At 41.6% G+C, this 13,069-nt stretch overlaps 1 protein-coding gene across 1 annotated transcript in view; it reads right to left on the reverse strand.

Moving 5' to 3' along the window:
* Positions 1-13,069, reverse strand: part of itga5 (integrin subunit alpha 5) — a 119,632-nt gene that overhangs the window by 38,754 nt on the left and 67,809 nt on the right. Inside the window, exons 8-12 of the mRNA XM_003224434.4 lie at positions 12,256-12,300; positions 10,864-10,907; positions 6,280-6,336; positions 4,063-4,115; positions 2,449-2,657 (exon numbers count right to left, since the gene is read on the reverse strand). Coding sequence (XP_003224482.1) covers positions 2,449-2,657; positions 4,063-4,115; positions 6,280-6,336; positions 10,864-10,907; positions 12,256-12,300 — 408 coding nt within the window. The remainder of the gene's footprint in view (positions 1-2,448; positions 2,658-4,062; positions 4,116-6,279; positions 6,337-10,863; positions 10,908-12,255; positions 12,301-13,069) is intronic.

Below are 13,069 nucleotides of genomic sequence, written 5' to 3' on the forward strand. Positions count from 1 at the left end.
TCCAACATATTTGCTTATCCAACGTTCTGCCAGCCCATTTATGTTGGACAAGTGAGACTCTACTGTACAGTAATTACAGTAGAGTCTCACTTATCCAACGTTCTAGATTATCCAACGCATTTTTGTAGTCAATGTTTTCAATACATTGTGATATTTTGGTGTTAAATTCATAAACACAGTAATTACTACGTAGCATTATTGCATATTGAACTACTTTTTCTGCCAAATTTGTTGTATAACATGATGTTTTGGTGCTTAATTTGTAAAATCATAATCTAATTTGGTGTTTAATAAGCTTCTCTTTAATCTCTCCTTATTATCCAGCATATTCACTTATCCAACGTTCTGTCAGCTCATTTATGTTGGATAAGTGAGACTCTACTGTACTACATAATGTTACCATGTATTGAACTGCTTTTTCTCTTGATTGGTTGTAAAACATGATGTTTTGGTGCTTAATTTGTAAAATCATAACATAATTTGATGTTCAATAGGCTTTTACTTGATCCCTCCTTATTATCCGACATTTTCGCTTCTCCAACGTTCTGCTGGCCCGTTTATGTTGGATAAGCGAGACTCCACTGTCTTCAAAAGTTTTCAGGCAGAACTACGCAAGCTGTTACTTTCCATAAGAAGCTGGATTTCAGATACCCATAGTGCCAACCAGCTTGGCCAATAGTAAAGCATAATGGGAGTTGTAATTTAGAAACCTCTGGAGAGCCATAGCTTCTCTAGCCCAGCTCCAATCAGCAAGAGTGGGAGTTAGGTGGACAGGATACTACCTTGAGGCACAGCAGGCTTTCTAACCAAATAGTCCTGTTATCTTTAACAGTTCAGATAAAAGGATACTTCTGCAAATACAATTTGCAACACTGCGGGAAGAAAGATTGGGAAAAAAAACTCTATTCCCCATCTCCACAATTGTTGCAAAAGTGACATAAATCTATAGATCAGAGTAATAGCTATTATTATGCTTTTATTTATTGCAGTTTTACTTGCACTGTCTGTCATGAGATCAGATGCAAACTGGATGTTGGTGCACACTAGTGTGATGTGAGAAATTAATTCAAGTACTTGATTGAACACAACTTTTGAATTTGTAAAACTACTCGACACTGACTCACATCACTGGTGCATCAAGCTCAGTTTAGCTCTTCCAACTGAAACCATCTTTTTATTTATTTATTCATTTATTTACAGTATTTATATTCCACCCTTCTCACCCCAAAGGGGACTCAGGGCAGATCACATTATACACACATAGGGCAAACATTCAATGCCCATAAACACATCAAACAGAGACCGAAACAGACAGACGCAGAGGCAATTTAACCTTCTCCTGAGGGGATGTTCAATTCTGGCCACAGGGGGAGCAGCTGCTTCATCATCCACTCTGACGGCACTTCCTCATTCCAGGTCGTAAATTAGTTAAACTTGCCTCCCCACTTTTTTTTATAAGTGGTACCTTATTTCCTACTTGATAGATGCAACTATCTTTCGGGTTGCCAGGTCAGCAACGAGCAGGGGTATTTTTTATTTTTAATTGACGGGTGCTCACCCCGCCACAGGCTGGCCTCGAACTCATGACCTCATGTTCAGAGTGATTTATTGCAGCTGCTCAACAGCCTGCGCCACACCCGGCCCCACTCATAGGCTCATAGGAAGAGACAACCTACTTTGAAGTGAGACATGCAACAGGCAAAGCCTGACATATTCTACCTGCAAGGCACATGCTTTTTTGCAAACCCTTCCCAAAGTATCCAAGGAATATATTGCCTCAGTTGAAATACTGGATTGCTTTGGATTTGCCTTTTCCTAAACTGCCTTCACATTTCTGATGTGGGGCCAGACATTTCTGATGTTTTCAAGCATTAGATGTGATAGGATTGTTCAGTTACACTCCCTACAAAAATCCATCAATTGCTGTATCTCTGATCTCTGAACAGAAGGCATATCCAGACCAACAAACCAAAATTTGTTTTCAGTGTTTGCATATTGTCCCAAGGAACAAATTGTTCCCAAAGGAGTAGGATTTTAACATCCATCTCTCCCAGTCTGCAAGATAATCCATGCTGTAGTTCAGCAACTTCTGTATTGGCAGAGGCTCTCCAACTGTCACGAAACAAAATAGCACAGCTCAGCCATGAAAAATCTGGAAACCCTATTTGAAACAGAATGAGAAATTGGCATCGATTTTCTTGTTTCCTTGTGAAATAACTAATGAGCAGTTTGGTGAACCTTTCCATTCATGCTGAAAGGCATTTAACAGCAGCAGAATGAATCGTCCAAAGGATCATTTATATTTTGCAATAAAGCTACTGTGAAATAATTCTCCTTTGTGTATACGTATGTACATCCGAATTCGGAAAACAGCAAGCAGTCCATATTCTTAATTAATATTCTCTTCCCTTCACCCCCTTTTACAGACCTCCTGCCAAACGTCCATACCATTGTAGCCATCCTGATTGAGGTCTCCTAGTGGGGCAACAGCACTGCCAAAGCGTCCAAACACTTGGTGGCCAGTAAGTACCGCCGACGCGCCAGAGTCCATGCCATACAGCTTTTGCAGGTAGATGTAGACCCTGCCCACTTCCTGCACACGGCCATCTTCAGTTTTCTCCATAAACAAGGGAGCACTGATCAACAGGTCGTCTAGACTGCAAAGCAGGGAATAAGGGAATACAGTAAGAAGAGGCATTGCTAACTCTCCAGAACTGAACATTATACAGCTCACTACTGGGATTATAATTTGAGGGAGGAGACATTTAGAACTGTATGAGAGAAAGTGAAATATAGAAATTTGAGTTTTGGATTAGAACTCAGATCGGTAAAGGTTTTCCCCTGATACTAAGCCTAGTCATGTCCGACTCTGGGGGTTGGTGCTCATCTCCATTTCTAAGCCGAAGAGGTGTCCACAGACACCTCCTAGATCATGTGGCTGGCATGACTGCATGGAGCACCGTTACCTTCCCGCCAGAGCAGTACCTATTGATCTATTCACTTTTGCTTGCTTTTGTATGTTTACGTTGGCAGAAGCTGGGGCTACGGTAACAGCGGGAGCTCACCCTGTTCCCTGGATTCGAACCGCTGACCTTTTGGTCAACAAGTTCAGCAGCTAAGTGGTTTAACCCACTACGCCTCAGATATGGGGGTTCAAATTCCTGCTCAGCCATGGAAACTCATTGGGTAACCTTGGGAAAAATCACATACAGTAGTCTCACTTATCCAAGTTTCTGGATTATCCAAGCCATTTTTGTAGTCAATGTTTTCAATATATTGTGATATTTTGGTGGTAAATTCGTAAATACAGTAATTAAAACATAACATTACTGCATACTGAACTGCTTTTTCTGTCAAATATGTTGTAAAACATGATGTTTTGGTGCTTAATTTGTAAAATCATAACCTAATTTTATGTTTAATAGGCTTTTCCTTAATCCCTTATTATCCAAGATATTCGCTTATCCAAGCTTCTGCCGGCCCATTTAGCCTGGATAAGTGAGACTCTACTGTACTTTCATCTTCAAGGAAAGACAATGGAAAACCCTCTCTGAACAACCCTTGGCAAGAAAATACCATGATAGGTTCATTTCAGGGTTACATAAGCTGGAAATGACTCAAAGCCAACAACAAATTATATTGAAAATCCTCACTTGGAGAACTCCCGTAGTGCCTCAACAAACTGCAAACTCCAGAATGCAGTTACAGCAAAATTATCATGCTAAAATAATGTGAAATGTTCTCAAAGCCTGAAAACATTTATTTTGGGCAGTATAACTCTCAAGGGTTCCCTAGCCAGGGCTGAATGACAAGATAAAAGCATATACTGTAAAAATGATCAGGACCAGAATATAGCAATGCTAAATGGCTGAATCCCCAGCCAAGGAGTGTGGGAAATTAACCTTTCCAGGCTCTGGTCCTAATCTTTTCAATCCACACTGGAGTTCTCTTGTCTATTTTCCAACCAATATCTAATGTGACATCTCATGAAAGCCTTCCCAAAACATGTCTCATTATCTAATATTGCCCTACTTCTCTACTGCTGACTGGGTTGACACTTACCCATCATTGTTGATATCTGTGGCAGCCACAGCATATCCAAAATAAGCAGCCATCTGTTGAGGAAAACATTAAAGGTTAACAGTGAAAGATTGACGAGGACAGTCTTCTTGACTTCATTAAAGGGCCTTTTATTTCCCCCCGATCCACTCTCCTCATATTTTCTTGGCAAGCCCATATTGTTTCTGAAGGCAAGGAAAGGGTGTCTTCTCAAATCAGCTGATCAAGAGAATTTCTAAGGCTTTATCCATCCATTTTAGACTATAAGACTCATAATCACTGACTATTGGGAATGTTACCTGCAACCGATGGGGGTTTTGGTCTAAATCAGTGGTTCCCAACCTTTTTTTTTTTTTAACTAGGGCCCACTTAACCAGTGACCTCTTTGACCAGGGACCACTTTGATTGGGGACCACGCTCCAACATTAGTACCAAAAGGGTTACGAATCAGTTTTTGATCAACTTTAGATTCGGTTTGGTTATTTGGGGTGCTGATTCAGAAAATCGTATTGGATAAACCACATCAGTTTTAGTTTCTGATACAGAACATATGCCATCCAGTAGTCTCCATCTATTATCTGCAGATTCTCCGATCTATTGCTGGCATGTTTTGCATATCTGCATGGGCGCCCTTTGACCATCCCATTGAGGCAGTACTTATTGATCTACTCACATTGCATGCTTTTGAACTGCTAGGTTGGCAGAAGCTAGGGCTGACAGTCAGGAGTTCGCCCCGACTTGTGGCTTGGAACTGCCTACTTTCTGGTCGACAGATTTTCCTGCAGCTAGCGACTTAACCCGATGCACTACTGTGGCCCCCAAATAATGTCTTGGTTTAAAATTATTTGGAGTGGTTTTCCCCTTGTCCTGTTACTTCTGCACAAGCAGCAGCCAACTAAAAGGCATGATGGAACTAAGAGCAACCAAAAGTCAATTTAAATCCTGAATCAAGACATGCACATTCTGTGTCAGGAAAATCCACACATCTGCAAGCAGTATAAAATATGCAAAGAGGTGGGGATGGCACAATTTATTTTGCCTAGTTTATTTTAAGTTTACCAGTAAGAGGATAAAGCATATTACTCAGCCACATCTCTGGCCTCTGAAATACCAACAGGCATTGCTCACACATTTCTCAAACATCTCTTTGCAGTCATAAAGCCTAGAATAGCTTTCAATTTATTTAGGACCTTTAACTTTAATTTAGATGGCGCAGCGGGTTAAACCGCTAAGCTATAGAACTTGCTGACTGGAAGGTCGGTGGTTCAAATCCATGGGATGGGGTGAGCTCCCAGCTTCTGCCAACCCAGCAGTTCAAAAATATACAAATGTGAGTAGATCAATAGGTACCGCTTTGGTTGGAAGGTAACGGCTCTCCATGCAGTCATGTCGGCCACATCACTTAGGAGGTGTCTACAGACAACGCCGGCTCTTTGGCTTAGAAATGGAGATGAGTTGGACTCAACTAGACTTAATATCGAGTGGAAACCTTTTTAAAATTTTCCTTTAAATAACATTTAAATGAAAGCTCAGAGTCACAGAGAACAAAACTCATCCATCAATATCACATGCTGTAATTCTGCTATGCTATTGCAAGGGCCTAAAAGGTTTGAAAGTTAACTTCTGAAAAAGGAAACATTACAAGGAAGAATAAGGCACTTCTTCTTTCTTGTTTCCAACTGTTTCCTGAAGAAAAACCAAATGACTCTTAAGCTAGCTATGTAATAAAACAAAGAAAGACAATTTATTCTTATCAATGCTGGTTGGGCTTGTTACAGTTCCAGCATCAAATCCCTCTTCCTGGCCTCAGTCTGGCAATGTGTTGTTGTTGTTATTATATTTATATTTATTAATATATTTATCAAAGAAACTCAGAACCTCACATAATAGTCACCACCGCATTACAGCCGCACTCCCATTTTGATATTTTTCAACTCCCTGTATAATTGTCACACCCTTTATTCACTAGCCTGCACATCTGCTGGTGAAGTCCCAAGTGAATCCCCGTAGCTGGGAATTTTTTCATAGCATAATAGTCACATCTTTTTTCATCCAAAAACTTGGGAGGTGCGACTATTACATGGTGAAACATGGTGTACAATTAAAAAACCTTTTAATTGCACATTTTAAAGCAGAATTAAATATTACCATCATTAAAAAAAGTCAGTTAAAGTAATACAAAATGAAAAGGTATAAAACTATACAAATGCGGATGCATACCTGCTCTCCAGAAAAGTTGTACAAAGGTCGAATGTCACTTCCATTAAGAATTGTGACCTTAAAAAGAGAAAGGAAAAGAAATCAAACATGGCGGATCAAGCAGAAGCTTTCCATTTCCCACAAAGACACAAATCAGGAAACCCATCTCCTCACTGAAACAAGGATAATGCTGGAGCCTGAACCCCCAAACCCAAAGATTCCTGCTCTAAAATAATCCTTTTAGAGCTGAATATGAAGTTGACAAATCTTGGATGCCATCCTACGATCCTTGTCTGTCTTTTCGAAAAGTATTTTATTAAAATCGCCATCACTTGGGGCTTGTCTACACCAGGCATGGGCAAACTTCGGCCTCCAGGTATTGACTGTTAGGAATTGTGGGAGTTGAAGTCCAAAACACCTGGAGGGCAGAAGTTTACCCATGCCTGGTCTACACCATCAAAATGATGCAGCTGCAAATCAGATTAATCAATCCAGAGCTGCCATGGATAGACTCCATTACTGCCACATGTACCTGTAATATATGACACTGAAATTGTATTGCTGTCTACACATCAAATTAAAATCAGTAGTTTTTATTTCTGCTTCTCAAAAGTGATTTGTTACCTGATGCCTTCCCAGCCAAACACCTTCCTCCCTGGAGAATTCGTTTGCTAGATGTCAGAATGAGGTGTCTAGCTAGGTGATCAATAGTGAATAGGTAAACCAATTGACTTTCTCATTATTGATCACATGGCTGGACTCCTCATCTTGAGAGAACAACCTCCCCATTGGGACGCAATAGGAAAGCTATTCGTTGAGGAAGCAGCAGTTGTGGAGACATGAACAGAATGGAAAACCAGGGATCTTCTTCTCTCCTGTCTCCAGAAGACAATAGCAAATCATTTGGGAGAAAGTGGCTTGGCCTCCTTGTCCTCACTTTGCTTCCCAGCACAAACATTAATGTCAGAAAACATGACATGATAACTATGTATAAATACAGTAGAGTTCTGGTTATTCGACATAAACGGGCAGGCCGAATGTCGAATAACTGGATCTGACGGATAATAGGGAGGCCCTATTATCCAGCAAGCCAGTTGAAGGGAGTGTCCTGTGCACGTTGCTAGGTAGATAGCAAGCTACCTAGCAACGTGCAGGAGCGCTTCTGCTCTGCCTCTTGGGAGGCGCCCGTGCGCGTTGCTAGGTAGATAACAAGCTACCTAACAACGCTCAGGGGTGCTTCCTAAGCCGAGTGCTCACCGCTCCGCCCCTTGGAAAGCGCCCGTGCGCGTTGCTAGGTAGCTTGCTATCTACCTAGCAACGCGCACCAGCGCCTACCAAGGGGCAGAGCAGTGAGCACTCGACTTAGCGAAGCGCCTGTGCGCATTGCTAGGTAGCTTGCTATCTACCTAGCAATGCGCACGGGAGCTTCTCTGCTCGCCGCCCTGCCTCTTGAGAGGTGCCTGTGTGCGTTGCTAGGTAGATAGCAAGCTACCTAGCAACATGCATGAGCACCTCCCAAGGGGCCTGGGGCGTCGGATAATACGGAGTGTCGGTTAACCGGAAGTCGGTTAACCGGAACTCTACTGTATGTGAAAGGGTGTCATAAGGAAGAGGGAGCAGGCTTGTTTTCTGCTGCCCTGAAAACTAGGACCCATAGCAATGGGCTGAAATTATAGGAAAGGAGATTCTACCTGAACATTAGGAGAAACTTCCTGACTGTAAGAGCTGTTCACCAGTGGAACTCTCTGCCTTGAAGTCTGGTGGAAGCTCTTTCCTTGGAGGAGGGTAGGGGGCCATCTGTCAGGGGTGCTTTGATTGTGCTTTTCCTGCATTGCAGGGGGTTAGACTAGATGGCCCATGAGTTCTCTTCCAAATCTATTATTCTATGATTCTATGAAAACATATACCCCAGCAAATAGTAGTGGACATATTTAAAAAAAACAATGGCTTTACTTGCCATCCAACGATAAGCCTGCAATGCTATAGAAGGAGAGTAAGCGAGTGCTCTTTTTATGAAAACTTAAGGAGCACAGTGCTGATAGAAAATAACAAGAAGTGGAGGGCGAAGGCTGTGGTTCCTCTCAGGCTTTTCTGCGGGCCAACAGCAGGTCATAGCAAGTTCACAAAGTGAAAGGATGCACCAAGAGGAAGACAGGCCATGTCACATGCTAGAGGCAATGAGAAGAACATCCTGCAAGAAGTCACCACCACAGCATCATGGGTTTGTTCTTGACCACAATTGAACCGCCTCGGGGAAATCAGTTTTGTTCCGGTTTCAGCCCATGTGTTTCCCCACTCCACAAAAATGTGTTGGTTATTATAGCAACCATGGTGTCAACAATAAACGGGCAGCTCAGAAATGTCACATTTGTGGCGAATGGGGAAGATATAGTGTTGTTGTAGAAATGTTTGAGACAATGTCTTACTTGTGTGAGTAAAGGACTCTAAGTTGCCTGTTGACCTATGATGACCGTATGAATTACTTTCTTAGGCAAGGAGGTGGTTTTGCCATTTTCTTCCTTACAGAACCTGGCACTTGTTGGCGGTCTCCTATCCAATTCTGCATAGCTTTCAAGATCAAACAAGATCTGGTGCATTTCAGTTTATACTCGTACATATTGACAACTGGGCCAATTCATTCATTCTGTGGCAGAAAGAGCTCCAACCATGGTGAACCATGAGAGCAGAAGAACAGCTAGAACTAACCAGTGCTGCCAAAGGTATCTCCATCTCCTTGCAGGACAAAGGATTTTCATATATCATGATGCTCTCCATCATGCACACAGCAATAGGAAATCTAAATGCATTGCTTCTAATACTTTACTTGGCTGTCTGGCTATGATCAGACATAGCTCCTGCTGGATGTGGACTTGGATAAATACATATACCAAACCCAAATGCACAACCTTACCGTTAACATTACGGCACAGCTTCACACTACAGGAAAGGAGATTCCACTCGAACATTAAGAAGAACTTCCTCACTGTGAGAGCTGTTCAGCAGTGGAACTCTCTGCCCTGGAGTGTGGTGGAGGCTCCTTCTTTGGAGGCTTTTAAGCAGAGGCTGGATGGCCATCTGTCGGGGGTGCTTTGAATGAAATTTTCCTACTTCCTAGCAGGGGCTTGGACTGGATGATCCACGAGATCTCTTCCAACTCTAAGATTCTATGTCAGGGAGGATATGTTTGTTTTAAATATAATATATTTGGAAAAATCTGTAATACAAAATAAGTTTTATTTACTGTACCACCCACGGATCTGCAGGGGATACATTCCCAGATTTTGTGTAGACATGCAAAACCAGGTATAATAGTGAACCCTATTAAAATGAAGGATATCTGGTCCCAAAATACTTAAGAGGATTAAAGAATAGATGGTATAAGGGCGGGCTGTGGCGCAAGCTGGAGAGCAGCCAGCTGAGACCAATTACTCTGACCAAGAGGTCATGAGTTCGAGGCCAGCTCGGAGCCTGCATTTGTCTTGTCTTTGTTCTATGTCAAGGCATTGAATGTTTGCCTATATGTGTAATGTGATCCGCCCTGAGTCCCCTTCGGGGTGAGAAGGGCGGAATATAAATGCTGTAAATAAATAAATAAATAAATAAATAAATAAATAAATAAGGGCGGAGAAGGTAGCAAGTTTAGAAAGAAGCAGAAAGATTAAATTATATTTATTATCCCTGTGGAATGGACTGGAGGTCATTTTAACTATCTTGCTTTATTCTATTTTTTCTTTCTTTCTGCTCTTCTCCCTATTCTTTCTCCCCTGCTATTTTTGCCCCCCCCCCTTTTTTTTTTTACTTCTTCTTTCATCTTCTCATATGATTGTTCCTATGGAAGCATTATGTGACATGTCAACTTTTATTTTGATGACACAGGCACACATATGTTGTTTATTTTATATGTTTTTATCATTCCCCAGTCCCTGTATGTATACCCCTAGGAAAATTCACTATAAAGATAATATTAAAAAAAAGAGATGTGCTGGACGATCTAGAACTTGTCTAGAAAGGATTTTTTTTTGTTTGAGGTGATAAATAAAACCATGGATCCTGATCCCACAGATACAGAGGACGTACTGGATCCAAAACAGTTCCTATCATTCCCAGGCCAACACAACTATTGTCTACATTAACTGGGGAAGGTAATACTTGTTTGGAAAATGTTCAGTTTTGATTCAGGATTGGTTTCCAAAATAGGTCTTTTCCCTATTGTGAATCAGCCATTGAGAAAGCCTCATTGTATTCCCTTGCAAGGAAAACATGACTCAAAGATTGTAATGAAAATAGGTGTTGGTTAAGAAGATTAACAAATCTCAGGCTGTCTTCCATAAAACATAAGTTACTTGGCATTTCTAAATGCCAGTTTAATCATCCTTGAGTAACCCAGTGTGCAGCACAAAATAAAGTTACTCCCGGCAGCCTACCTGCATCACTTGTTAAATTTCACATCTGTTTCACCCAATCATTAATTTTAACTTTACAAAGGGATAAAAAAACAGACATAGCCCCAGCAATGGATATGAATTTACAAGGAATATAACAGATATTTAAAATACACAAAACAGGGAAGTATTGAGGGAGGAAAGACACAGGTATAGTTCTTACATATCCATATGTCAAATTTCCTTTGGGAACACCAGCCACAAAATCTGGAAGGGAGAAAAAGACATGTTCAGCAACAGAAGCGATGGTGATATTTACTGCTGCAAAAACGGAATATACAGTAATATACAACACAGAGAGTACAGAACAGCTTTAGAGCCTTTACTGAAGAAAAGCTAACATAACACTTTACTAATCCATATACATGCAAAATATGTCCATGGAGCAGTGGTTCTCAATCTGTGGGTCCCCTGATGTTTTGGCCTACAACTCCCAGAAATCCCAGCCAGTTTACCAGTTGTTAGGATTTCTGGGAGTTGATGGCCAAAACATCTGGGGACCCACAGGTTGAGAACAACTGCCATAGAGAAACTAGATCAATAGTACATGGTTGGTAATTTCATGTATTCACCAAGTACTGCCCCATTATGAACCCTAATTTTCTTTTCATTGTCTCCAACAGAAAAAGTTAAATTCATTTGTAACATAGTAAAGTAGAGGTAAAGGTTTCCCCTTGATATTAAGTCTAGTCCAGGCCTGTAGCGAGGGGGGGGGGGGGGGGGGTTAGGGGTTCAAACCCCCCCCCCCCCCGAAATTTTTCAAGTTATAAAAAAAATCTCATTTACTCATGAATTTTAACTGGTTAACTAAATCCCCATGCTAAGTCTATGAGATGCAAAACATTAAGAGTCCCTCCAGGCACTATCTCAAGCAGATATTGACAGGTTTGTAGCGGGGAGGGGTATGTGCTAGGGGTTCAACCCCCCCCCCCCCCCGAAATTTTTTTCTGGCTACGGCCCTGGTCTAGTCGATTCTGACTTTGAGGGGTGGTGCTCATCTCCATTTCTAAGCTGAAGATAGATGCCTCCTAGGTCATGTGGCTAAGCATGACCGGTGGAAGCTCCTTCTTTGGAGGCTTTTAAGCAGAGGCTGGATGCGTATCTGTCAGGGGTGCTTTGAATGTGATTTTCCTGCTTCTTGCAGGGGGTTGGACTGGATAGCTCATTAGGTCTCTTCCAACTCTATGATTTTATGATTCTATGACTGCATGGAACATCATTACCTTCCCAACAGAGTGATACCTATTGATCTACTCGCACTTGCATATTTTCCAACTGCTAGATCAGCAGAAGCTGGGGCTAACACAACAGGAGCTCACCCCATCCTGCGAATTTGAACCACCAACCTTCCGGTCAGCAAGGTCTGCAGCTTAGTGGTTTAACCCAATGAGCCACCATGGCCTCTATTTGCAACATACAATTTTGTAAATCTAATGCATATAACCTATTTAGAATATAGTGGATTCATCCATTTCTGGTGCAGCCTAGGCATCACCTCTTCACATATATCAGCCCCATAATCATCACCATTTGCCATCATTAAGCCCATTAGTACCTTCAGTGGAATCACCGCTGAATTCGCCAACAGCCACAGAGTAACCTAGAAAGAAAATAAAAATGATAGTATGATACACTTATCATGGCCTATCGTCATTTCCCGACATGCTTTGCATACACTAGGTTGGTATAAGTCTCATAAAGCTAACTGGGTAGCATTTGGACCATAGATTGGATATCTCTAAGACAAAAGACCCCTCCCTTTGCAGTAACCAGAATAAGTCACTGTGTCCAGGGCTGTCTTTATGGTTCTCTTAAAATGTCAGGGCAAATCAACACTTTTTCCTGGAAAAGTTACTCCAAGACAGAGGATGGTCATCTCTCCTTCCAAAGTTACCCCTCTCACTGCCCTGGTGGGCCACAGTGTTACATTTAAGTTTTCTGGCTTTTGGAGAAGGAGGCTTGACAGACTTTGGAGGGTATAAATGACTGCTTTTGCGGGTGATTCTCAGTCGAATAAATTGCCCAAAAATCAGCATAATTTTCCTTTGAAAAAACTAAACTTTGAAAAGTGGGAAAGGGGATGTGTTGTCAAAGGCTTTCTTGGCTGAAATCACTAGGTTGCTGTGAGTTTTCCAGGCTGAATGACCATGTTCCAGAAGCATTCTCTCCTGATGTTTCACTCAACAAAGTATACCCTCAGGCAGGAAGCAGCCAGGCTTTGAATCTGCAAGGCCATTAAATGCTAATCAAGGTGATCAATTGCAACATTCACACTTGCCTCAAACAGACAAAAGTTCTTTTTTGCAATCTGGATTTTCCAGATATATAAATCCCATTTTCCTAGTTTCCTACAGACCTCACGACCTCTG

The sequence above is a fragment of the Anolis carolinensis genome, chromosome 2, assembly GCF_035594765.1.
Source record: "Anolis carolinensis isolate JA03-04 chromosome 2, rAnoCar3.1.pri, whole genome shotgun sequence".
NCBI classification, from domain to species: domain Eukaryota; kingdom Metazoa; phylum Chordata; class Lepidosauria; order Squamata; family Dactyloidae; genus Anolis; species Anolis carolinensis.